Source organism: Hypomesus nipponensis, chromosome 11 (assembly GCF_054491055.1).
Source record: "Hypomesus nipponensis isolate SF chromosome 11, ASM5449105v1, whole genome shotgun sequence".
Taxonomy (NCBI): domain Eukaryota; kingdom Metazoa; phylum Chordata; class Actinopteri; order Osmeriformes; family Osmeridae; genus Hypomesus; species Hypomesus nipponensis.
The window spans coordinates 9286536-9314481 of record NC_140371.1 but is presented as its reverse complement, the minus strand read 5'-3'; the positions used below and the strand labels follow the sequence as shown (position 1 = coordinate 9314481).

General features: G+C 45.2%; 1 protein-coding gene across 1 annotated transcript in view; it reads right to left on the bottom strand.

Moving 5' to 3' along the window:
* Positions 1-27946, bottom strand: part of unc5b (unc-5 netrin receptor B) — a 42530-nt gene that overhangs the window by 10002 nt on the left and 4582 nt on the right. Inside the window, exons 2-7 of the mRNA XM_084710277.1 lie at positions 2494-2718; positions 1820-1963; positions 1156-1259; positions 647-827; positions 371-538; positions 29-193 (exon numbers count right to left, since the gene is read on the bottom strand). Coding sequence (XP_084566403.1) covers positions 29-193; positions 371-538; positions 647-827; positions 1156-1259; positions 1820-1963; positions 2494-2718 — 987 coding nt within the window. The remainder of the gene's footprint in view (positions 1-28; positions 194-370; positions 539-646; positions 828-1155; positions 1260-1819; positions 1964-2493; positions 2719-27946) is intronic.

Here is a 27946-nt window from a genome sequence, read left to right as displayed (position 1 = left end):
CTGCTCTGTGTGAGGTCAGGTGACTCACTGCGTGTGCACAGGCCCTCGGTGCAGTTCTTGCTTTCCATCATGCTCCCACTGCAGTGGTGGCCCCCATTTCGAGGAGGAGGGGCCTGGCATTCGCGGCTGCGCCAGTGAGTACACTCCGTCCCACAGGCCGACCACTTAGCCCACTCCGTCCAGCCCCCGTCAACTGGATAGGAGGGGGCAGAGGGGCGGAGGTCACAGTGAAGATTTCATAAGTTCACGTAACAAATCCACCTCTGACTGGCTCCCTATGCATCAACAAGACCTTTGTCTTGGCTGAAGGGGGTCATATGTTAGTTCTGTGTGTGTGTGTGTGTGTGTTGATGTGTGTGTTGATTCTCACCTGGACAGAGGGTGGTGCAGGTTACTCTCTGAAAGGGTGGGCCCTCACAGAAGGTTCCTCCATTGAGTGGAGCAGGATTGGTGCAGCTGCGCGTTCGTCTTTGCCAGCCCCGCCCACAGCGTGTGTTACATTCTGACCATTCGGTCCAAGAGGACCAGCCTCCGCTGACTGACAGAGGATATAGCCAATTAGTGGAAAGAAAAACCGGAAACTCATCTCTGTAATACAGCCCCCCAAATGAAGCCCCCTGATGCTGAGCTTATGCATGTGTGTTACCGTAGACGATAAGGGTGGCCGTGCTGCTTCGTCGCTTGGCCACCACGTTGCGGGCTACGCATGTGTAGTTTGCAGTATCGGACAGGCGAGCCTGCTTGATGATGAGGTCATGGTCAATGGTCATCAGGAAGTTGGAATCCAGAGCCAGGTCGATAGTATCCTCATTCTTCAGCCAGTCCACCTGCGAGAGACATTACAGGAAAGACATACACACAAGCGAACACAAAACAGACAAAACAAAACACGTACACAAACACACAAACAAACCCACACAGGACAGTAAATAAACACAAAGAGTAATCCGTCAATTCATTCTGTGCTTGCAGTGCTCCTAAGTCCCTCTGACATTTGCAGAGCACTGGAGATATATTTGCTGAGGGAGATATGAATATCATGTCTGTCACTCACACACACTCATACACACACACACACACATGACAAGCTTATCGGGATCAGAGTAAAGAGGGGGAAGATGATGAGGACAAAGAGGAATGATGAAGCTGGGGTACCTCAGCAGGTGGCATGCCCTCTGGGGGGCGACACTGGAGTAGCACCTCCTGATCCAGCCGCACCTCCCTGCCCAGGGGCTCCTGCTCAAAGTTCTTCCGTAGGTCTGTGGGGGGTGAGGGGGGTGTAGAGAGCCGGGGGTTAGTGACAGTCTGACTGACACCCTCCCTGTCTCAGCCAGTCATCTGCTGTCACGCCCTGGGAGGGACGTGTGGGTGCAGCCAAGAATAGCCTCTGCCCAGTGTTTAGCTGCATTTCCTTATAAACATGCACTCTGTCAGTCACCATGCACAACACACACACACATGCCCATGGGAGAAACTTGTGTGGAGATGATGCACTGTGGAGAACACACATGCAAAAATAGACCTATGGAAAATAAATAAATAGTGATATGTGTGCATGCACACAAGCACACAGCCCTGGGAGAAAAGTTGAATTGGAAAAATCCTACTTTAGCATTAGGCTGCCTGAAGTGTCTGGAGGGAGGGAGCATTCTTAAGGAATAGTCCCCTGATACAACACAACAGACACGCACCCTCGAGAACAGATAAATCATTGAAAGTATTACCAATGGTACCCAGGTCTGACACCAAAAACTGCATGTGCATACATGAATTCAAGCACATGCATATACAAACACACACACAGTGGTGAGGTACTGACATGCGATGCGGACGTATGCACGGGTGCTCTTGGTTGTGCCAGCAGAGCTCCAGGCCACACACTGGCACCAGTAGTCCTCCAGGCCAAACAACTCCTCTACCTGGGTCCTGGACACTGAGATGTCCACCTCCCTCACAACTAGACCTGGGTTTCCGAGAGAGAGAGAGAGAGAGAGAAAGAGAGAGAAAGAGAGAGAAAGAGAGAGAAAGAGAGAGAGAGAGAGAGAGAGAGAGAGAGAGACAGACAGACAGACAGACAGACAGACAGACAGACAGAGAGAAAGAGAGAGAGAGAGAGAGAGAGAGAGAGAGAGAGAGAGAGAGAGAGAGAGAGAGAGAGAGAGAGAGACAGACAGACAAACAGACAGACAGATGGGGGGAGAGGGGAAGCAGAGAAAGAAGGCAATGGGAGAGGAAGAGATGAGGAAATAGAAAAACAAAGAGAGATGGGGAGAAAGAGAGAGAGAGAGAATGAGAATGTCAGAGAGAGATGAGAAGTGAATGTTTATGCATAGTCCTTTAATAATCATGTAAGAAACCATAATTATGCAAAATCCACTTGAATGTCTATCGTCTATGTGAGCTAATTGTCGTGGGGTGTTGGTTGTAAGGGAAGTTTGGAATGTTTGTGTTTCTTAGTGTAATGTGTGTTATTTATGACTGGCTTGGTCGTACCTGTGACTTGGTCCAGGCTCTCCCTGGTCACATGGTCATTCTGGTTGACCCACTCTCCGTTGCACTTGAAGTAGATCTGGGTGGCCGGAGCAGCTCGGCATCGTAGCTGGACCGGGCGGTTCTTCACTATGAAGGCATCCTCAGGCTCCAGCTGGAACTCTGGGAGCGGTTCTGCTGGAGCCGAGGGGAACGAGTCTGGGAGGACCTCACTGTAGTCACTGCTCTCTGAAACACAAATAACCACACGGTCAGGCACCTGAAAAGGAGTGTATGTCTAAGAGTGTATGCAATGTAGCAGCAGATGTGTGTGCCAGAGGGATGGTATGCGAGACATCACAAAGAAGAACACGCTTTTGTTGGGGTGGTGTGTGTGGTGTATGTGCGAGTGAGTAGAAAACGCATGCAAGTGTGTTTTGAGAAGACCTTTTGAGGTGTTGGCATTTTGCTTGTGTGTGGAGGGGGGGGGGGGGGGTCTGTTGACATTTGAGCTCCCCTCTGGTCTCAGGGGTCTGCTTCAGCCAGCCCCTACCATGGGTTAGGTCTTTCTAGAGTGTGTGCGTGTCTGGGGACACACACAGGGGGGCATGTCTCAGTGGGTGTCTGGGGACAAGGGGACCTGTGACAGGCTCAGTGATCACACATTAGGCCTGACATTTTCCTCCTATGATATTTTCCTCTTAGAAGCTCCACCGAGAGAAAGAGGGACACACAAGCTCATACTTTTCTCACAGATAGTCCTTAAAGCTGGACCCAGGACCCAGGACGCATCATATTTGACCATTAAACATATTTCGGTCAAAAACAAACTTTTAAGCATTTCACACATCTTGCAAGTACACACCAAAATAAACTCGAAACCCTATTCAGGTTGCAAGTCTTCATCAGTCACTGTCTGAAGCTTGACAGATGTATTGAGTATTGGTCTCTCACACAATATTAACTCTCAACACCTTCTCATGTCCTTCAGCCATCCCTCTCCACCTCATTGGGCCTCTGGTCGTTTGGTCAATTTGCTGCTGCCAGTAAACTTATCCAAGGTCAATAAATATAAGATGCAGGACAGGAGGGAGAGCAAAGAGATGGAGACCACATCCTCATGTCTGCTAATGCCAATATGGTATTAGACACACACACACAGAAACACACCAGCAGCACTATGCAAAGAGTCTGAAGATTGTGAGATTGTGATCAGGAGGCTCTTTGTTGTAAACAGTTCTTAGAGAACAGTCATTAATAACAGACAAGAACAGCTGCTCTCCAGGGGCAGATCACTGGGTGGCATGTGAACCAGCGCGGCGAAGGACAGGCCTAGCAGGGCCAGAAGCCAGAGAGGCACTCAGCTCTGGTCCTGGGGTAGGAGGAGAAGAGGAGATAACAGGACGATAGAAGGACAGGATGGAGGGAGAGGAGGACAATAACAAAATAAAGAAAAATGGAGGGGGCAGGAGGACAGAAGTAGAGGGCAGGGGCTTCAAGTCCAGAGGGCATCCAGTGGACCTGTCACTCTCAATTTATCTCAGCCTATCACACACACAACACACACAGGAACAAACACAGCAGTGTCCTCTCTCGTCCTGAGAAAGGACAGGCCAAACACACACACGCACAAACTCATATTATTTTAATATGACACATCTTTGAAAATGATAACATGTCAAACTTCAAGATGTAACCTTTCTATTGTGCATCAATCCCACTGTTGTTCCCTTTGAGTTTTTTGAGGGTCTCTTTCTGTTTACCTTTCTCTCCCTCCCCAACACTGTCCCTTCTCTAAGCTGTCGCCTTCAGTCTTTCAGGCTTTGAGTACTCTGTCAATAACCAATTGTGTTTCTCTTTCTGTCCTTGCCTTTGTCCAGCATTGATCACTTTGCTCAAACACACAGTGAAAAACACAGCCTGTCACTCTGTGAGCTGGAGCGTAGGCACAGAGAGATAAACATGGAGAAAGAGGGAAAGAGAGATAAAAGGAAAGAGAGAGAGAGAGGCGGAGAAGACACATTGTCGAAACAGCGGTGGAGACAGAATAGGAGGAGTACTTTGTGTTTGTGTTGATATTTGTGTGTGTGTGTATGCGTGTATCTTTGGTGTGCCAGCAAGGCAGACACAGTTTAATTAAAACGCCGCTGGGAACTGACAAAGCTTTCCTCCACTCTTGGGGATAACAGAACTAAGGGTTTACAATGTTTTAGAGCAGGCAGGCAGGCAGGCAGGCCAACAGACAGACAGGCAGGCAGACAAACATCCTTTGGGCCCCAGCAGCCAGCAATTTGTGTGGAATGGAAGAGCCTTGAAAGACAAGGGGCCATGTAAAGGCTCCGCAACTCTTTTATTACACTAATGACAGACAGCAGCTCACCATTCTTTTCTGTTAAACATAAACATACCATCACACACACAGAAGATGACAAAGCAAGCAAAGAAAAACACACATGCTAGATTGTACAACAGTAAAACAGGGTATTTGTGCAGGCTCACAGAATTATGGGTGTCGTCAAGTTAGCCAACCCGGAGTAAACACACAAACTCTCTCACACATACACCCACACACACACACATTGTAGTGACCTCATATTTGTCACTCTCTGTGTAATGGTGTTGGTCTCTAATGACCAGTGAGTAACAAGGTTAACAACAGTGTTGCTTCATCTGTAAATATTGTCTTTCGTAACAGTGCTCTGTCTCTCTGTCTCTCTCTCTTGATTTTTGTTCCCTAGTGCCTCAAGCCAAAGTGGAGTCTCGAGCATCTATACTTTTGTCCACATTACCTTACAGAGTTAGTCATTGTTAATCCCCCCTTGTGAAACAGCCCCCCGCTTCCAAACCCTCAACACACACACAAGCACAAGCATACACACAAACACACACAGAGAGACACACACACACAGTGAGAGAGAAGATAAAGATGCAGATGGTACAGACAGGATGTGTCCAGAGAGATCCCATGCCATCAGTTTGTTCTTGTCGAGTCTTGAGCAGTCTCAGAGGAGAAAACCAAACAAAGATATGAGTGTGTCTCTTCCTCCTCCTCCTCTCCTTCCAGTGGAGTGTCTAATGAGGCTGTGAGTTTCTGCTTCCTCTCACCAGCCTCCTATAGCCTGCCAGCTGGGCACGCTGCACTCCAGCTCCAGTCTACTTCAAATGCTATTTCATCAACTTAAACACACACACAATACACACACACCCAAGCTGGAGCTACGATAGATAACGCCAGAGATGGGGTCGTGACCCTCAGCTACTCATCACAGATGATTCACTAAGCTTTCTGAGACGGACGCACCGATAACAACAATGACACTTAATTCTGTTTAGCCAGGAATTATCATGAATTTTCATCCACCACAATCTCTCATTCCGGTATGTGAGCTGTGAGGCATGGACACTGTACACACACACACACATATACACACACACACACACACACACATGTATACACACACACATAAACACACACTGTGCTGTCGAGACAGAGATGGATAGAGGGAGAGTCTCTCCTTGCCTTCCTTAAAGGACAATTAAAGTACATGATTGATATTCAGTGACCTCATCCTCATCAGCTTCAACACAGCTACTAACATACCAGGAGTGAGGGGGAGAGAGGGAGAGAGATAGAGAATCGAGAGAAAGAATGAGAAAGATAGAAAGGGCGTGGGAAAGACAAGTAGAAAGAGAGATAGTGTCACGGCCACAGCCGTGCCCCCCTGGTTTCAGTTTTTTGCCCTGCCCTAGTGTTTCCCTGTCATTGTCTTCAACTTCTCGTTAGCATCATTGTGTCCACCTGTGTGTCGTTTGGTTCTGTATTTAGGTTCCTGTTTTGTGTCCAGTCTAAATCTTACTACCTGTGTCGTGTGAGTACCCTTTCTGTGTCCCAGGCTTTTCCAGTAATAAACCCTTTGTTTTTGACATGGCTGCGTACTCTCGTGCATTTGGGTCCTACCCCACCTCACACCCTGACAGATAGAAAGGAGGCAGGAGAAAGAGAGGGAGAGAAGGAGAGAGAAAGAAAGATAGTGAGGGGGAAAGAGGGAGAGAAAGAGCAAGAGAGGAGGAGAGCAAGATTAGTCAGAGATTTATGATTATAGAAGAACACCGGCATAAGAGGGTGCGAAGCTAAGAAATTGAGGGGAGCGATTTGGTAGTGAGGCAAAATAAGTGAGATGATAGTGAAGAAAGAAGCAGCTTGGCAAGATCAAAGTGTGTGTGGAGGTAGATCTGGGTATGCAAAGACATGTCTAGGGAAGGGGTCGCCAGGTTGGACTTCACAGCGTCCTCTCTCCTCTTCACACCAATAAAGGCAGACGGAGCGAGAGGAGTCGTGGTGCCGCTCATTCGTCTGACTGCACACACCCTGCTCGCTGCACCTGGCAATACGTTCCTCACACACACACACCGATCCCTGCACCTGGCCAGGTCACACTAATATATCACTCTTTGCATCCTCTTCAGCTCTGTCCATCTTTTCCATTTCTGTGCCTCTCTGCCTCTGCCTTCTCTTCCTTTGCCTCCCCAGTTTATCATTTCCTCAACACCTCATTGCTCGCCCCCCCCCCCACCCTCCCCCCCACACTCAGTTTAACAGGTTGGAAGTTATCACATCTGAGATAAAAGTCACACACAAAATCACACCTACATACTGTATACAATCACACACACAGCTACACACAATGTCACCTATGTGCTGTAAACAAAAACACACGCAGACACACACATTCACACGCAGACACACACATTCACACGCGGTACAGACCCGTTAAGGGTGGCTTGGGTGCTCGTCACAGCAGTGGAAATGTCACGCCTTTGATTGCCTTGAACATAACAAGGACGCCTGCGGTGGAACTATTTCGGTCAAGTGTGAGACCCCCCCTTTGTGTATGAGTCTGTTAGGGCATACGCAGTGCGAGAATCGGCGATTATGTTGATACTCAGAGTTTGTGTGTCTGTGTGCGTGTGCGCGGATGAGTAAGGTGGCAAGGTGGCAGGGGGGCAAGAGAGCAGATTGGGAGAGGAGAGGGCCAAGCAGGTGATGGAGATACAGAGTGACAGAAATGCTTCGCTCGTCCATCTAGTGTGTCTGGGTGACAGGAAGAGAGCCTAGGGATGCACACACACACACACTTAACCCCCCCCCACACACATACATACACTTGAAGAGTCACACGTACACAAGTTGGCAACCTTCACTAACCTGTGAGCAGGCAAATACACAAACACACACCTGTGAAATAGGGTGTTTTTAACAATTAGATTTAACACTCCTCTAAGGTAGGTTACTGAGTAACACCTTAATTAGTTGTGGCATGTCCATTCCTACTGGACACACTCTCTCCCCCAACTTTTGGTGATTTCACTTAATTAGCCACACACACACACACGCACACACACACAGCTAATCGTACTAGACAGCCTTAGATAGTGTTGGCATGTGTGCATAAGTCATAGTGACAGTTGGTGTTTTTGAAACTGATAAGTGGACGGACGTTCTCATAATATGGTGTACAAGGTTGATGCCATGTTCAGATAACCAAGCATGTATACAGTCATACCTGTAAACACTGTGCTTTTGCATCCAGTATAGGCTTGCATATGCAAATATTGTGAGGATATTTGCGTTTATGTGAGTATGTGTGGGTGAGTGTGACTATAAGTGTGGGCGTAGTAAATCCATTGTGTTCCTCATCAAGGGTGAATCTGCACTTCAAAACGTTGGAGGTAGGGGGCGCCACCCCCTACTAAGTCCTTTCATCACAACCCTTTAATACGTTTCCTAGTGATGTGGATGTGTGTCCCTGTGTTTGTGTGTGTGTGGTGTGCATGTATATGCGGACGCATGTGTGAGCCCATCCGACCACCCACTGCATGGGAACTTGGACACACAACTACCTCCATCAATCACTATCAGAGAAACAGAGAGGGAAGCAAGATGGAGAGCTTCACAATATTGGTGTTCCCAGCATAGATCAACCAGTCTAGTACAATGTCATCACATGGAGGTCAAGCTCAGACAAGGCACAATGTGACTGAACGTGATTTTGTGTGTGTAAGTGTGCGCATGTGTGAGCAAGCACGTTTTTTCATATGTGTCTTTGCATGGGCGTGTGGTTAGCTAGGGATGTTTGTGTAAGTGCCAGTATGGGTGTGTGTGTGTTTTACTGTCGGGCGCCACTACTTGTCTGCTCTGCCGCTGTGCAGCTGCTTGATGAGCCCAGTGTGGCTGGTTGCCATGACATGCAGTCACACTGAACCAGCTCCTCAAGAGGCCTGCAGTCCACACACGGATCACCATGGTGCACACAGCAACTAGACACCAGTTTCTCTCCCGTCTCCCCCGTTTTCCACATGCATCCACTGATCTTCTGTAATGTACTTTTCAAAGTGTGTGTGTGTGTGTGTGTGTGTGTGAAGGTGTTTATAGATGTGTGAGTGAGTGAGTGAGTGAGTGAGAGAGAGAGAGAGAGAGAGAGAGAGAGAGTAAATGAGTGAGAGAACAACAGGAAAAAAGAAAGAAAGAAAGAGTGTGAGAGACAGAGAGAGGAAGAGATAGAGAAAGAAAAAGAGAGAGAGATTGTGGTGCTAGTACAGTGGACTGAGTGTTTGGGAGCAGGGGCTGTTTAAATGGCAGTAATTACATGAGAAGATGAGCAGCATTCCTTCCTCAGGGCAGGCTGATTACAGGCCCCTCTCTCTCTCTTACTGGGCCCCTGTAATTAACCCCCCACCTCCCTTCCCCTTCTCCTGCACTCAGTTCTGCCCGGGCTGGGGCAACAGGGCTGTACTCTTCCACCCCTTCTCTCTCTCCTCCTCCCCTCCCCCACTTTGCCTCTTCTTCTTGGTGCCACTTTGCTTTCCTGTGTCTGATTATGGTTCTTTGACAAAGGACACACCAAGGACGGAACAAACACTTTGATAAAGTAACATATTTCATAAAGTAACATAGAAACCTGACAGGGGCCTTACACAAGCAACAACACACACACACAAAGATCACATTTCTACTGAACAGGCGAGTAAGAATACAAACACATAGCTGCAGTGGTCAATAAACAAACTGACCTGACCTGTGTATGTAGGAGTTAATCTTGTTGACAATCTATTAAGACTCTGGACCCCACCCAGAGACCAGCTCAATGACAGGCCCTGACAAGTAATTCACCCCCACTCCCTGCTCCCCTCATGCCCTTCCAACTGTTCTCACACAAACCAGTTTGTCCACACCAGCCACCAGCCAGACTATACCTGGAGACAGACAGATGAACAGATAGTGGAGAGACAGATAACCAGACAAACAGATTCCTAGTCCCAGTCCAAACCTTCCCCCTCTCCACAGACCCGGAGAGTTCCTCTCATGGTAGTAGGGTGCTAGTTTGTTTCCAGCTGTGGCAATTTACCATAACTAACATAGCCGACCATGAAACACACTGCATGACTTGATTTGTTTTTTGATTTGTGTTTTGTTTGACCGATATATGTGCCATGTTTAAAGGATAGTGAATGTGTGGGTGTCTAATTGGAGGGACAGTGTGTGAGTGCATCTTCATCTTATGTTGATTTGGCTGCTTTACTCTAACAACACATGTTATGTACACCATTATAATGACTACAGGAGTGTTGTACGATGGGCAGTGTGCATTTGGTTAGTTGATGGCAGTCGGTTACTGTAGGCATTGGGTGTGTGCATGTGTATGGGTGACAGCCTGTCTATGTGCTAGCACTATGCTTTTGTATTTTAACAGCAAATACTGTATATGTCTAAGACAAATGTCCTTCGGGACAATAAAGTAAATCTTATCTTATTATTGTTTGTAGCAAACGACAGTAGGTGTGTGGATGATTGCCAACATGATGATATTATGGGATGTTGTGCTTGGCATGTGACATTTAAGTGTGTGATGGAGTGTGTGTCAAGGAAACAGTGTTAACTAGAGCTCAATATATCATTCCCACTCTCTTGAGATGGGGGCTTATCTGAATCCGACTTCCTGCGACAACAACAGCCGGCGCCTTGTCAATGGTGCTAATGAAAAGAACCAGGAGACGGGGTGAGAGGAGGGCAAAGGGAGCCGAAGAAGCAGACACAGAGACGTGAGTCAGAGATGGAGAGGAAGGGGTTAAGAAACCTTCTCAGGTAACCAGGGTAATGCGAGAACATGTGATTGGGAGGGATGGAGGAAGGGAAGGAGACAGAATAGAGACAAGGTGTTGAGGAGGGAGGCGATCACAGTGTGACATATGCACAGGGAGCAGGTAACCATGGCAAGGGAAGGGTGGGGTGAGAAAGAAAGAGAGAGAGAGCGAAAGAGAGTGGACAAAAGTGGAAGGGAAGAGGTAGGGTTCATACTACCTGGTTACTGTTTCAATGCAACATGTGGTGAGGTATAAAGAAGGTGGAGATGTGTGTGTGTGTGTTGCACTGTTAGAGATGCAGGCTGGTATAATGTGTTGTGACAGGGCTGCTTTTTGTGACTAACTGCATTGGCAGCTGAGGGCTAATAAAAACATGGAGATGAACGGGATTGACAGGGGATCAACTGTCAAACTATGCACACACGCAAACACATACACACATACAGATACTGTTATTCTGATTGTTTGATCAGTATTCTGATCAGTAATCAAACTCGGGTGAAAGATGGGTGAAAACAAATCTATAAACCAGTGAGTTAACAGCGGACAAACAAAGACAGGCTGGCGTCACTCTGTTCCAGCATTGCGTCCCCTTGCATCAGGATGATCCCTAGGTAGAATCAGTCACATCTCACAACAAGCAATGTTGGAGAGCATGACCTGTGTGTGTGTGAGAGAGTGCGTCTGGGTGTATAGGATTGTTAAAGAGGGTTGGAGAGACTATGAAGTGTGTGTGAGAGTGATGGATCGTGAATAGATAAGGCAGAGATGAGAGGAAGAGATGGATGAAGGGCAGTGATGGGAAATAGTGTGGGAGCAGGAGTAGAAGGAAAGGTTAGGGATTGAGAGAGATTTGGACCTCATCTCTTCACCTCGTGGATTCTCTGGGTCCTGTAAGGGGAGGCAGTGCTTAGTACTGGTTAATTAGGGCTAATACTCACTTTATCCTTCCTGCCTCTCTTTCTCTCTCTTTCGTCCTCACCCAACCTCTCTCAGTATCTGTCTCACTTACTTACTTCACTCGCATCACTTTTTCCTCTCTCTCTCGTTCTCTTTCTCTCTCGCTTGTCACTTTTTCCTATCTCTCACTTTCTCTTGTCAATTATTTCTCTTTCTCTCTCCTTCTCTCTCTATTCTCTCTTCCTATATTTCAATTTCTCTCCATCTTACAAACAGGCAGCAGATCTCTCTTCGTGTCTCACCTCTGTCTGCGTCACTCCAACCAGGTCAGAAGAAGCAGATCGCTTTCTGTCTCCCTGCTTTGCAGGCAATGGACAACAAAAATTATAACTAGCCACCCAAGACACTGAAATAACCTCAAAGGTTGATGTGTTTCTGGTGCCAGTATGAATGGGTTTCCCCAAGTGGTGAGTCAGCATGTATACATCAATCATTTCTGAGCCCTTTATTTGGGCATGTCAGCAGGGGATGATGTCACAATTGTGTGGTCAGCAATCCGGGGGGTAAGCTATGTGTCCTACATCTGTGGAATGAGGAGGGAGTGGGGCATGGGGCATGTGGAGGGGGTGGGGCTTGGGACATTCGGAAGCCTGAAAAATCCTAGTTGGGAGGGGGAATGAAGAAAGGGTAATAAGGAACATTGTCTTGGGCAAGTGGAAAAAATAAAGGAGCTGGCAGGAGTCAGAACTGAACCAGGAGTGAGGGATGAACAGAGGGAAAAAGGGAAGGAAAGGAGGGTCACATGAACAGCGCCCAAGGCCACCTTGGACAGGGTTTGACTGTGAGTGACGAGTGTGTAAGACACAATGACAGTAATGAGGGGTGACTGCTTCGGTTTCCCTCGCTCTGTCTTTGCTCCTCTCTTCCTTCTCCCTCTGTCTTTCCTGACATCCAGCGCTCCCTCCCTCCATCACTGTCCTGTCAGCAGTCTATCCCTGCAGGACCCACTGTGCCCCCACCTTCCCAGGGGAGCATTTTGTCTGTAGCTTCTCCGGACAGCCGGGTATTAACATACTGTAGTGGATCCTAATGACCCTGTCCTACTCATATTTGGGAATGAACGAACTGATGAAAAGCTGGCCATTCCGTCAGTCAGACAGGCAGGAAGAGAGACAGGCTAGCCTGTAGAGGGGTACTGTAACTGGAACAGACATGTTTAGTTGTTTGTTGGACCGCACGGTGTGTGTGTGTGTGTGTCGGGGATGCGTTTGGACCAGAGCGCTCCAGGAGCCTAGTGGGCAGGGCAGAGGCATCTGTAGCTCAGCGTCTGGTTAAGAGGGTTGTGTATCCCATTAGGATGATGAAGAGGCCTTTCATCAGTGAGCTCCCTCAGGCCATTGCTCTGACAAGAGCTTTACCTCTACGAGCCTCTGTCCTACACACTCTACGGGAGACAGCACAGGGATTTCGCAGGCACAGGCACAAAGTGCGCACACACACAAGACAGGAGATAGCTATGGAAAGGCCAGGACATTTCCTTAACGCCTTTCAGTTTGCATCACACTCTGTTTTTTACAAGAGCAAATGGTTGTTACTGTATGGTCGGACGTGGGGTGGGTGAAGGGGTGAGAGAAAGACAAGGCTTCACTAATTCTGACACTCTATTCTTATCTATTTTTAACCGTTGCCTCATGAGGACTAACTAATAGTGGGACGGCCATGCAATGCTTGGTCCAGATGGGCTATCATTTTTGGAGAAGGAGTGAGAGAACAAGTGCAAAGCAATCTCAGAGAGAGAGAGAGAGAGAGAGAGAGAGAGAGAGAGAGAGAGAGAGAGAGAGAGAGAGAGAGAGAGAGAGAGAGAGAGAGAGAGAGAGAGAGAGAGAGAGAGAGAGAGAGAGAGAGAGAGAGAGAGAGAGAGAGAGAGAGAGAGAGAGAGAGAGAGAGAGAGAGAGAGAGAGAGAGAGAGAGAGAGAGAGAGAGAGAGAGAGAGAGAGAGAGAGAGAGAGAGAGAGAGAGAGAGAGAGAGAGAGCGCACACACAGGAACCACAGGAACAAAACTGACCTGGATTTAGAGGAATAATATTGATTAGTCCATCATGAAAGGGAAAAAGAAACCAAGAGTTCAAAACCAAATGAATAATCACACACACATACACGTAGAGATAGCACACACATCCTATGTGTGAGACAAACACACAGATAGGACTGGTGCAGCTGGTCTAGCAAGGCAGACGGTATACACTTATGGGTTAATCCACAGCAATGTCACTGTCATTGAGGCAATGAAGACAGGCAATATTCATATAGCCAGACTAGAGCCCTCAGAAACAAACATAATTATCGTAAGAACACAATCTAACTCTGAATATTTGGCCTTTGATTTCTGAGGCAATATATGATTATGTATAGGAAATGTTTTTTGTTTTTTTGCAGGCATTTACACTTGCATGCACACACACACACACACAAAGACATACACACACACACACACACACACAGACGCCCACCCGCAGCCTGGATTATACCATACGACCATAGCGACAGATTATCTTTCTGTAATCACTCAGTGAAATCAGAGCTAAAAGCAAAAACGCCCTCACAACATTCATGATAACACCCAAACCTTGAGACACACGTAAGACCACTGCTATTATGTGATCCTGGTTCATCCCTTTAGGAGATGATCAAGCACATCCCTAAATTGCAAGCCCAGTTGAAGGGTCCACAGTGGTACCAGCTGGAGAGCTTGGCTCAACTCAGACTGCCTGCACATTCCAGAGGTGAGGGCGAGAGAGTGTGAGTGTGTATGTTGGGCTCAGCTGAAGCAGTTGAATGGACCTGCTGTATGAGGAAATGAGGCTAAGAATGAGAGCGTTTGACACTCATGTAGCTGCGGTCAATTGGGTCATTTATGGAACACAATGGCAGGCAGCAAACAACACAGACTATTCGATCTTTTTTCCCACAATTCACAATCCATTCAGCATGACTGGCTTACGAGCTGCTCAGTCCACCTCCACAAAGAACTCACATTTGATGTGTGGAAAGGGGAAAGCAAGACATTCTTCTGGAGAGAGTGGACTGGAGACTTGAAAGTAGATGGATGTGGCCAAAGACATGGAGAATCTCAAAGAGTTAAACCCTAGTGTAAGAGAGGTAGATTGAGATGGGGATTTGAGGGGGGTAGTAAGGGGGCAAGTAAGGAGCCTTCAGACATACAGCTCTGGAAAGAAATTAAGAACGCTGCAAATTTGTCTTAAATTAACATCTATACATAAATGGCAGCCATTCAATTCATGTGTCTGTTCCAACACAGGCCCACCTCATTCTACTGTATGAAGTTGTGAACAGGTGAGCACCTGAACCAAATTGTATATAATAATTAAAAGTATAAAAAACATCGATGTGGTCATCGCTATCCTTTTACAATAGGACCAGTTGGACGACGACCCTCCACTGACTGGGATGACCGCCAACTTATTTGAATGTCATTCAACAACTGTAAGATGACATCCAGTGACTTGCAAAAAGAATGGCAAACAGCATCTGGGGTGAAGTGAACAAGGACGGTTCGAAACAGGTTCCTAGGGGCAGAGCTGAAGTCAAGCAAAGCTAGACCACTGTTGAATTTGGTGAAGGATCCGTGATGATCTGGGGCTGCTTCAGAAAGGCTGGAATTGGGAAGATTTGTCTTTGAGAAGGATGCATGAATAAAGCCACATAAAAGGTTGTCCTGAAAGAAAACGTGCTTCCTTCTGCTCTGACAACGTTCCCCATCTCTGGGGATTGGTTTGTCCAGCAGGACAATGTTCCTTCCCCTAAATCAAGGTGTGGATGGAGGACCACTAGATCAAGACCCTGTCATGGCCAGCCCAATCTCCAGGCCTGAACCTCATTGAAAACCTCTGGAATATGATCATGATGGATCACAAGCCATCAAACAAAGCCAAACAAAGCTTGAATTGTTGTGCCAAGAGTGGCATAAAGTCACCCAACATCAATGTGGAAGACTAGCGGAGAGCATGCAAAGACGCATGAAAGCTGTGACTGAAAATCCGGGTTACTCCACCAAATATTGACTTCCAAACTTTTCCAAAGTTAAAACATTTGTATTGTTGTTTAAAAATGAATATTAACTTATTTTGTTTGCATTATTTGAGGGCTGACAACAATGCATCTTTTTTTTGTCATTTTGAACAGCTGTAATTTTCTTCAAATAAATGCTCTAAATGTTCAATGTATTTAATTGGATTTTGTTGTCAGTAGTAAAACTGTAATTTGACCCAAACAGATCTCTCTAATTATGCCAGGAATCTGTGTGTTTGTGTGTTCAAATTAGAACTAGTTTAGTTTTCCACGATCAGAGAAAGAACCGGGCAATCTGCAAAGTTTATATCTTGCAGGTGTCCTCTTTATAATCCAACGGAGTGCAGTGCCACGATTGACGTTGTTTGGATAAGCATTTTGACATCAAATATGAAAAATAATGAAAAGATTATTTGCCGCCCGTTTGGCTTGCTCTCTTTGGGTCCCAGCCCCTTTACTCTGATTGGTCCTCTGGTCCGCAGCAAGTTGAAATTAAATGAAACAAAGCGTAGTTCAGAAAATAGAGAAACTCTGTTCCATTATTTAGAAGCGAATTTGCTTTTACAACCAATATTCAGCTGCTTTCAAAGGGGCTGGCTAACTAACAGAACGATAATATTAAGTGGATACATTTGTCAGTATAGATCAGTGAATTTTGTTCAAAAAATGAATGTGTTTACTGATGCAAAAACTGCCTAAGTACCCTACCACATTTGAACTAGCTAATAGAACGACAATGTAAAGTGATACTTTCAGTATAGATCCGTGCATTCTTTTACATAAATTAAGTATGTCAAAACTGCCAGCACATTGCAAATGTACAAGCGCTGTATGGTGAATTAGGCCTACAATTATGACAACTGGCTCAACCATTGTGCGTGTAATGACAATGACTTGTAATGTTTAGATGTTTGTGGAGGTAAGACAATTTAACAGAGAACCAATATAGAACATTTTGATTTACACAACATAAGCAATTTATAACGTAGGAACCGGCAAACAAATGAAGGCTACATACATGAATGTAGGCTACCACAGCATTGGTAATTTGACTAGAATAGATGTGGAGGTTGAACAAGTAGCGACTTAACAGATGACAGAGAATTTCAATTGTGATCTGAGAAATATAGGTACCAAAACCACTGAGAATAACTGTCATCAACAGCTGCATCATGGACACTACACTATCTATCCATAATTCTAGAAATCTGTGTCACCAACATCATCGCGGGCACTGTGCCCTATCTACAATTCCAGGAATATGTGTGCGTGTGCCACCAATTTTATCACGGGCACTATGCACTACTAGGAATCTGTATTTGTGTATTTCACTGACATCTTAATCACCGACTGTGCACTAGTACTTTTAAATAGTAAAACCAGAGAAACAACTAATTTGCAGTGGTCAAATTATTTTACAGAGCTGTATGTTCGCTACAAACTTCCACCTCTGCATTGCCCTACTGGAGAGAGAGAGATACATATTTAAATATTGCAGTGTATTCACAAGGCTTTACACAGATTTGGCCTGTAGAATACTCAAGTGGCTGTGTGCAAAGAATACACATGCTCATGAGGATTACATACTACATACACTCAATTTAAATCCACTTGGCATTTACACAAGAGTATATTTGTAAGATGTACATAAATCATTACAAGGCAACTGTGGCTGCCAGTTTTACATGTTCAGTATGTAGTCCATTGGAAATTCTGTCAGACTATCCATGCTTTATCCATGCCTTGAAGGCCTCAGTACCCTAACAAACTCAACACATACAAGGTGGAACTATTTGTAACAACACATTCATAAATAAGAAATAAACCACAAAAATAAATCACAAAAGACTGCTTTCTATGGGTTTCAACTCACATCATTTTTATACAATGATGTTGAAACAATGTTTCCTTTAAAGAAGATCAAGAGAAAAGAGAGGTTAAGATAAAGTAAAAAATGTAATCAGAGGATAAATTAGTTCAAACCAATACAGGAGAGGGTAATGACGGAAGAAAGGACAGAGAAAAGAGAGATGGAAAGAAAGCCATAACAGCAGCAGGAAAAGTAATTTGGAGAGAGCCAGATACAGAGTGCTCTGTTGAAATGTTTCATATTACAAGGTGTGGAGATCAATAAGGTCCATTTACTGGTAAAGCTTCATCTCATCACTTGTTGGCAGCTCTGGAGGGGTTGTGAGAGCTTGTGGGAGATGCAGTCCTTCTCTCCTCAGAGGACGGCAGAGTAATGAAATGTACACTACAGGCCCACCGGAGCCAGCACAAACAAGGGCTTGCACCCCTCCACCTCTCCACCCACCTAAATGAGCAATAACACTAAGCCTCACCTCGTCCCTGACTTTATCTCTCTGCATCCTCTCATGATGGGCTCGTTTGTTTGGCTAAGCTGCATATTAGTGAGGTCCGTTAGGAACGAGAGGTGTAACGGGGCATAAGGACCAATATATTTCTCTCCTTCTCCCCCTCTCTCTCTTCCATTGACTGTGTGCCGGAGGGTAACATTGCAAAACATTGTCCTCTGTACTGCTCCCTGATGTCTCTCCATAATTTATCTTAATTGAGAAAAAACAAAAAAGCCAAGAAGAAAGTGTTGAAAGGGTGTTCACTGGGGGAAGAGTATCATTTAAGGGAGAGTGATTTGAGCAAGTGTGTGTGTGCAGGGCCATGACAAAATATATGCCCGGGCCCCCACCCGCCATAATCAGTGTGCTGATTTTTACAGTTGATAGAAGTCAGTCAAAATAATGTTGCCTACCCAACTATTTATATTTTTGTCTTGTAGTCTGTATTTTTGTACTCTTTTGGTTTTAAATTTTGATTTGGTTCATATGTTATTTGATTGACAAATAATTCCACATATGAAAACCCACACAGTAATGGGCCCCCTCCAAGCCATGGGCCCCATGAATAATATCCACCTTTCCCTACATTAGCAACGGCCCTGTGTGTGTGATCATATGTGAGCTTGACTGTATAGGGTCAAGGACAGCGTCATCCATATCTGACCCATTACATGCACACAGTGCATACAATCATGCTCCGATCCTCAGATTATCTGTACACTCACTCACACACACACACACACACATGCATAGCCTGACGTTGTCAGACTCATAATTCTAGTCAGAATATGAGTCTGAGAACTCTCCGTTGGGCTTTGACTACGGGGCGTGTTTCAAACGAGCCTGGAAAACAAATGCCTCTTCGCTCAATTGGATAGACCTACAACCAATCAGAGCAACATAATATGTTATTTGTTCAAAACGAATTCAACTTAAGCGCTCTTTTGTGACGTGGGTGATTACGTTACTGTTGATCATCTGTCCATCATCGTATAAAGCCCGCCCTGGCAATTTCATAGGTACGCCCAGATTCTGGTTTTCTGTAGTTGTTTCCCAATACGAGACCCTCCAGACCCAACTTCCCGACCAAATTTTTTTGAGGGCGGGGAGAAGTTAGGCTGGCAGCCAGGCTAACACATGCAGGCAGTCGCATGCATAACACACACATATATAGTACATTACAAAATGATATCCCATGTCTATATGTATTTGCCCTACCGTCTTTGAGAGTCAATCTAGGACAGTGGTCAGCAGATTTAATCAATTCTCCAAACAAAGGAACTCCATGGAATAAAAAAAATCCAACAGGACAGTGGGCAATGGACATAGCAATAATAATAACACAAAATCTAATCTGAATTAGGGTCTAAAGAGATTAAGACAGTTTAATCCCCAGAATAAACAGAAAAGGGAGGGGAGGCTAGCTGACTGGAATGGATGGAGGCTAGGGAGAGGAGCTTTTCTGTCTCAGTGTGTGTGTATGTGTGCGTGTCAGCTGGAGGTCTGCTGTAAAGGTATATATATATGTATGTGTATGTCTGTGCATATTTGTGCAGTAACGTGTGTGTTGGGTGTAGCCTTATCATGTAAAAGTTATAAATCAGTGCCATTCCCCCTACCCAACCGCAGGACACATTCCCAGCTCAGAGCGGTTCGGTGGCAGAGTGGAGGCTGTGGCGTTCCTCTACAGAAACTTTCTCCCCAGCCTGTGTGGTCAGGAGATGTCAAGGGACAGGGGTCAGGGTGGACAAGGCCTGAGTGGAGCCAGGGGTCTGTGGTTGCCTTTGTGCCGAGCTGCCCATTGTTCTGCATCTGCATAGCCCAGAGAGCTGTGGCACTATTGAGGAGCAGAGGCTGAGAGCACTGTCAGACCTTGGCCTATTTTCTGACCACCACCATACGCTACCCCAGGACGCTCACTTCATCTCCTTTGACTGATCTTCTGGAATGGGAGCAGGTTTACACAGGCTAGATAGATACACTGGCATATTCACACATATGTCAGGACACAAAAGAGGGTGTGGTAAACACAATGTGGATTGGTATACTCCTCAAGTATGTACATAGGCTACCCGAACCAGAAAATAGCTCACTTTTTGTAGGTGTAGCTGGTTGAGCTGGTCAATCTTGTGAGTCAGAGGTCCTGGGATCGAGTACCAGTGAGGGGAAAGATCGGGAGGACTAATGAGCAACACAGCTCCCCCTGTTACACCTGCAACCTTTATAGAATAACCCCCATTCTATAAACAACATACACAAGTATATTATACAGTATGTAGCTAAATGTGGTGTGGAAATAAATGTGGTGTGGAAATATATGTGGTAATAAATGTGGTGTGTAAAAGTCACAAAAAAAAAAAGTGGCATTAGGAAATAAAAGTCCCATGAAATAAATAAATGTTGTCTTTACAAAAACGTCATTTTGAAATGAAAAAATGTATTTATTTATTTATTTATTGATTCGGTAAATGGATTCAGCTTTGTGATTATAAAATTCTATATTTATATATTTATTGCCATATGTTTTCTATTTCAGAATGTATTTCATAGCCATATTTATTTATGTATGTATTTATCTATTATTTACCTATGTATTTACTTATTTAGACTAACTCGGCGTTCCATACCTGCCACAGTAAATTCCTTGTTTTTATACCATGGTCTGGGTGAATACTCGATTCTGATTGGCTGCAGGGGTGTACATTATAGGGTGATAACGGACACCTACTGCGTCATTGCAGAAAAACTGTCTTCACCGTTCTAAATTATTCCGCTGGCTACACAGGAGCCTGTACAAAATATCTTAAATATGTAACCATAACAACAGTGACGTAGTCAAAGCCTCCATTTACAATAAGTGAAAGACTTTAACAAGCAAACTTGTATTTACAACAATGAGTGACTTCAATATTTATTTTAACCTATTTGAAAAATGTTTCTTTTCTGAATGTAGTGTGTCAGTGTCACGTAACCGCTCATCTCACATCCCATTCGCTATTCACCTCGCTAGTCAATCTACTTCAGACAGTCTGCGGCTAGTAGCAACTCTACACATGGCCGATTATTTTCTTCTTAAAAATCTTGATTTTATTTGGGGACAATAACATGGCTTGATAGCTGGCTAGTCTTGTTGTTAAACATACTGTCAAATTATAATCACTGATTGGAGAAAATGTCAACTATGATGCGATCATCTCACATCCATTTGCTATTCAACTCGCTCCACAGGTTGCGGCCATACTGTAGCCCTAGTACTAGTATATGGCCGATATTGTTCGTGAAAATCTTGATATTGATTTTGGGACAGTGACATGGCTGGTTAGCTAGCAAATCTTATTGTCAAACATACTGTAAAATTATATTTACTGTTTGTCAACCGTACACAATGTTATTGGCTTTGAATCCTGCTAGCATAACGTTAGCTTTTGGGCTAATAGCTCAGCCAAAGGAAAGCCGGTGTTGGTTCTAAGAGCTGAGCGGACTATAAATATCAGAGTTGGCTAACGTTAAAAAACGTTAGATTTCTATTGCAAAACGCCTTAAAACATAAATTAATGTCTCCGCTGCGCGTCGGACGGTTCACGCCTCCGCATCGTCCGTTATCAGATGATATTGGACACCTCGTCGGGCATTATCCCACGTGTGACATAGGCTACATGGCGAATAGCCTACACCGAATTCTGATTCTGATAAGCATGGGAGAAGAAACTCACCCAAATTAGCTTCGGTTAAACAGGCGTGGGAGGAAATTGCCACAGTTGTTACAAATCAAGTTGACATCCATAGACATTTCTCATTAAAATCGTTTTAATCATTGACATGAAAAAAATGCAACACAGCTAGCCATACAATAAATCAAACAATGGAAGTAGCTTCGCGGAAAGAAGACACTGGCACCGTCAGCAGTGCGCACGGACCAAGCTTGTGCCCTTAAGGCCGATTTATACTTCTCCGACTCCGTTACGGAGTGACGCACGCACGGAGTTGGACGGATTGGTTGAATTTTACTACTCCGACTGCTCTGCGTGCTGAAAGATATACACCGCCAGAACAGTAGACAGCGCTGCACTGCGATGCTAGCTTGATTATCGAAATGTCGGAGCAATTTAGAAATGAGCCGGTTCATCAATAAAATAAGCACATTTTCAGCAACTATACTGCCCATTTCTCATCACATTTTAATTCAGATGCTGATTTACATGTACTGTTTAGCTGAAATATGAATTGAAAAAACTTACAACAATCAAAGGATTCTGTTTTCTTGTTGGTCACGGCAACCCCGGTCAGTCCGTCATTTTACGGATACCCCTTGGCTGTGATTGGTCGTATTAAGAACTGCTCGAGTCAGGGTTGGAGGTTGCCATATTTCAGCTAAACAGGACATGTAAATCAGCATCTGAATTAAAATGTGACGAGAAATGGGCAGTGTAGTTGCTGAAAATGTGCTTATTTTACTGATGAAACGGCTCATTTGTAAATTTGCTCCGACTTTTCGATAACCTAGCTAGCATCTAACGTGCCATTGACTTTACACTACGTTTTTCCTGGTCAGTGGCGGAATTGTTTTTCTGAAACTGCAAAATAGCACCAGGGAACGTTTGCACCGGAACACGCCTCCTTTTTTTGCTGAACCACCCCCGGGAGCGCAAAGTCATTCCCTAATTTACCGACGTGCGTCTGTGGAGGGAAAAGTCCGCTTTGAGTCGAGTGCAAACTAGGAATGATACTTGCGTCATTGACAAAGTCAATGGCGCTAGGTGCAAGATAGGACCCTAAGTCAACTTTATCGGTAAGTCATAAAAATAGTTCCTCCTCAATCATCAGCGAATATCACTACCGGGTAATACGGAAACAATGGCTTGTTACAACTCTGTTGTTAAAGCCAAAGACTGCATACTGGCTGGGGTGCTGGAGAGATGCCATGCATACATTAACATCAGAGCTAATAAATAGACTGGGGACAGTGGTTATTAGGCATCCATAAGTACAAGGTAAAGACAGGGGTTCCCAGCCATATCAAAAGGCCTAAACACGTACCCTATATCCAGGCCAGTCCAGGGTACTTTAGGAAGGATTTTTGTTGGATAAGATCAGTGCCCTCGTGCTGAATGTCTTTGTGCGATTATACGCGAGAAAGAGGTCACTACTTCTCCATTCCTCACCTCACAGGGGGAGATGAAACATGTGAGACATGAGGGCCCTATCTTGCACCCAGCGCAACTGAATTTGTACACCGAAGCATGTATCGTTCCTATTTCGCACAGCAGACTTATCCCTTCACAGACGCACGTCGGTAAATTAGTTTCAGAAAACAAGTCCGCCACAGACCAGGAAAAACGTAGTCTAAAGTCAGTGGCGCATTATTTACAGTAGATAGTATTTTAAGTGAGGCCAAGGTCTTCTTCCTGCAAAGCGTTACATTGTTTTGATTCATTGTATGGCTGCGTTACATTTCTTGTCAATGATTAAAAAGATTTTTTGAGAAATCTCACGTATGTGAACTTGATTTGTAACAATTGTGGCAATTTCCTCCCACACCTGTTTAACCGAAGCTAATTTGGGTGGGTTTATTCTCCCATCCACCCCATACAATGTCACTTCTCTATCTATCGACGAGAACGTCCACTGGGCATTATAATAGCAATCAGCCATGGAACAAGCGCACCTGCTCTTAAAGGGAATGTGAGATGACGCTCTGATTGGTTAATTGCACGTCACGCCCAAACCACACCTATGAGTAATGTAGCTATTTCAGACCAACCCATTTTAGATTTGCGTGGGGCGCAAGAGTCATTTATCCCGCCGGTATAATAGCAACAGCGCCGGAGTTCCGCCAACAAAGTTACTTGCGTTTTGCGTTTGATACTTGCGTTTCAGATAGTTAAAATAGGACCCAGAGTCATGTAATCAAAACTGCTCAGCACATACAGATGGAGAGAGAGAGATGGTGAAGGAGGGGGAGCAAGAAGATAAGAGGGAGCTGTAGTAATAAAGTTTGTCTATTGACTACTTCCACGTCTTTGTTGTTTTAGTCTCTCTCTACCCATCCCTCTCTCGGTCTTCCACTTTCTCTCTCTCCCCCCCTCACCCCCTTTCAATCACTGAGTGTCTCCAGTCGATTCTGGGTTCATTATTCTGCGGTTGTGTGTGTCTGGCAGTGCCTCCTGGACAGATGTGTAAATTGTTGTGCTAATGCAAAGCCCACTACTGAGTGCTTTAAAGGGAGGGAGATTTACTCACTCTTTACCACTGTATAACTGTCACTCACTCGCTCATGCTCGCATGGGCACAAAGACAAGAGGGCCGTAAACGACATGATGTTCACATACACACTTGACGCCATGTGCACGCACCCACACACACACACACACACACACACACACACAGGCACTGACAAGGAGAAGCGTGGGTGGTGAACACAAACGCATATGTTCTATTTACTTCCGTCAGTCACACTCTACAAGCTAAATCGAACAAAGGGCTTCCTCCCCTCCACATAAAGGACCATTGAGCCGTGGGGCGTCCAGCCTACAATTTGGCACCTATGTACTCCTGTTCAACTCCCAGACACAAGGAGGTTGACGTTTTCATTACAGACTTTCTTTTTAATCCAAACTGTTTTTTTGGGGGGGTGTAGAGAAGCACTGAGCTACAAAAAAACAAAGAAGAAACATCTATTTACTTACAGTCTATTTAATCTATTTTATCACTGAAAGAATGGAGAATGGAGATGGTGGTCACACACACACACACACACACACACGGGCACACTTCCCTCTTTCACGGCTGCCTGAGTATATCCTGGCTCCATCTGAGTTGCATGCTGAGATGTACAGTATTTGTAGGTGACTTCTCCTTTAGCACTCTCTTGAGGAGGAAATGGGCCTCTAAGGACCTCCTTATGACCCATCTGTTCCCAGGCTGCTACTTTGTCTGTCTGTCCGTCTGTCCACACATCAGTCTATCCACAAGCCTGTCTGTCTGTCTGTTTTTCTACTAATCAATCTGTCTGTCAGTCAGTCAGTCAGTCTCTCCATAGATTGTTCTGTCACATACATGTCTGTGCAGGGCAACAGTGAGTTGATCTCTAGGGTGGTGAAGAGCGAGGGGCCAGGACAGCGTAATACTTTGAGGGTTGAAGCTACAGACATGGCATTTTGTGTGTGCGCACTGTAGTTGATGATCCTCTGTAACTGCACTTATCCATCCCATCCATCCAAAATATAAAACTACAATTCACTGTCAAGATTAATTCTGTCTCAGTTATAGTCCCAATGCAATCATTTTTGTGTGCCACACATATGCACACAATGTTTGCCAAGAGGAAACATGTTCACCTCAATGCGGTTTGACAGAGTTATGTCACAATTTTGAAAAAAAAAATGCAGCTACAGTTTAATATTAACATGACAAGCAGAAATGCTGTGCTCACACATCTCACCAATCTTTAAACATCGTTGTGGTTTTCACCAGTGTCTGACGCCCTCTCTCTACCCCCCTCTCCACCGGCACCACCACCACCGTCTGTGCTTGCTGGTGACAAGAGGATTGAAATGGGAGAGCAGGAGGGTATGTGCGGCAGGGCATCTATGGTGTCAGAGTGGAGACACACAGAGTTAATGAAGCCTCACCAGTCAGCATGTCTGTCCATCTGCTTTCATAATCCCCCGTAAACACCAGATTCCCAATGCTTCTAAATATACGTGCGCAAACACACACACGCGCACACACACCACCACCATAATGAAGGAGATCCCATTCTCGTGGGAAAAATAAGCAGTGGGCAGTAGTCTTATTTTTATAAAGGTGGTGGTGGGGGGGGGGGCTCATCTGACCTCCCCAACTAATCGGGGAGGAGTGGAAGAGTTGAGGGTGAGGTCTACTGTACAGCCCATCTGCTCAGTGGCAGGTAAGAGGCTTGGGAAGAAAACACACACACTCATAACCACATGCGCACATACCTATTATAAACCTCACACACACTGCCTGATACAAAACCATGAAAAGGCTCACATGATACATACACACACACAGGGCTCGTCCTGTGTTCTGTTTTAAAATGCACCAGGCCAGAGTTAGTCCAGGTGCACTCTTTTCCGAGGAGAGGTAGTGAGATTAAATGAGACTAAGGGGAGTGAGAGAGAGCAGGAGAAAGAGAGAGAGAGGCAGACTGCTTATTGAGACAGAGTATGACCCTGCCCTGACCTACACACAGGAGACACACTAATACACAAGCTTTCTGCTCCTCTGCTCACAACACTTGACACACATACACACACACACACACACACACACACACACACACGCATCTGTACATCCCTCCAAAGAGGCTGTTAGCCTCAGATTAAGACATGCAGTCAAGGCAAGAACAGAATCTTAACCCCGTTGGGAGACTTGCAGGCAAAGCCTCAGAAAGAGATGCCAGAAGTGAGTTGGAGGGAAGGGTGGAGGGATAGATGGGAGGGATGGATGGAGGGATGGATGAGACCAAATCTCATCCTTTTATTTCACACTCTGGAATGTTTATGACCCAAGAACTTTCATGGGAATTATTTCTCCTTGTGTACGTGTACATTTGTTTGTGTGGCTGTGTATTGGTGTGTGTGTGTGTGTGTGTTTATGGACAGAAGTCTGACCTCTCTAGTCCATGTGTGGGGCTGTAAAGGAGCATTACTGTGTCTTCTCTGACCTTTTCTGGAGTGGCAAATCACAGCTCTGACCTCTCCATGAGTGGCCAATCACATCTCTGATCTCTGCTGGAGTGCTCAAGCTCAGCTCCATTACTTAGATTTATGCATGCACTACTGAGCCAAACACTGCACAATCTGATTCTTTACAACACCCAAACACATAGATTCACATCACTAATAGTCCCCCCCGCACACTGACATTTGCACACCCACAATGTGTTAATCATATAGAAAATACAAAGAGACGTCAAGCTTTGTTTAAAACGGTTTAGTGTAGACGCCATATTATGAGGGTCAAGCTTCTTTTCTGCTTGTACGTTTACTTGTTTTGATTTTCTTTTAGATTTGGTAAAATATCACAATGGTGGGCCATTCCTGCTGCATTAAACCATTGTTGTTAATGGTGTTTAATTTATCCAAATATGGTTTTCCCTTCTCCCTATAATTCTGGCACTAACACAATAGGGATAGGGTTACAAGATGGGTTACAAGACGGTGGCTGCATGCAACGCAACCTGACGTAGCTTCTTATTCTCTATAATCTCCCACCCCAGACTCACACACTCACAAACTATGCCATGTGAAAATCATTTCTTGAATTAGCAACAATAAAATGGAGAGAGACTTCTCTTAGGGTCAATTAGATTCATAACATTGGGACATGAAAACTCCTGTTTAAAAGTCCTACTGCCTTAGCTAGCATTTAATTAAAAAGGGATGTGAACCAAAACTAACACATGTGTATCATCTCAGTCTCCCCCACCATTATAAAGACACACACAGATGTAATCGCCTCAATCCAGGCCTCTCCATGGAGGTCTTTCAGCCATTCCCCTACTTTTGACACACCAGCTGCTCTGTGTGTGTGCGCAAAACTAAGCCCCCTTCCCACTTCATCCTTGCTCAGGCCCCAAGCGGCCCCCAGAGCCAGCACATAGAGGTACAACAAAAGGCAACTACCTCCCCAAAAACACCCCCTTCACTTCAACCCCTTCCCCACTCCCGAGGGCAGATGGGGCCCTAATAAGCGATACACTCACAGAAATAGGATTCTCCACACTGACTTCTAAAGAGGAATTCCCCAACTCTGACGGAGGGCCGGCTAAGAATGGAGGATGTAGGGGGACGGGATGGAGAGAAAGGATGGAGGGAGAGAGGATGAAGGAGAGCAGGGTGATTTGAAAGGATGACAGGGTGGTATTTGTAAAATGGGGGGGGGGGTGTAACCAATGAGATGAGAAACAGATAGAAAAGGAGAGAGTGAGTTTGGAGAAATAATACATTTCGCTTTATGAAAC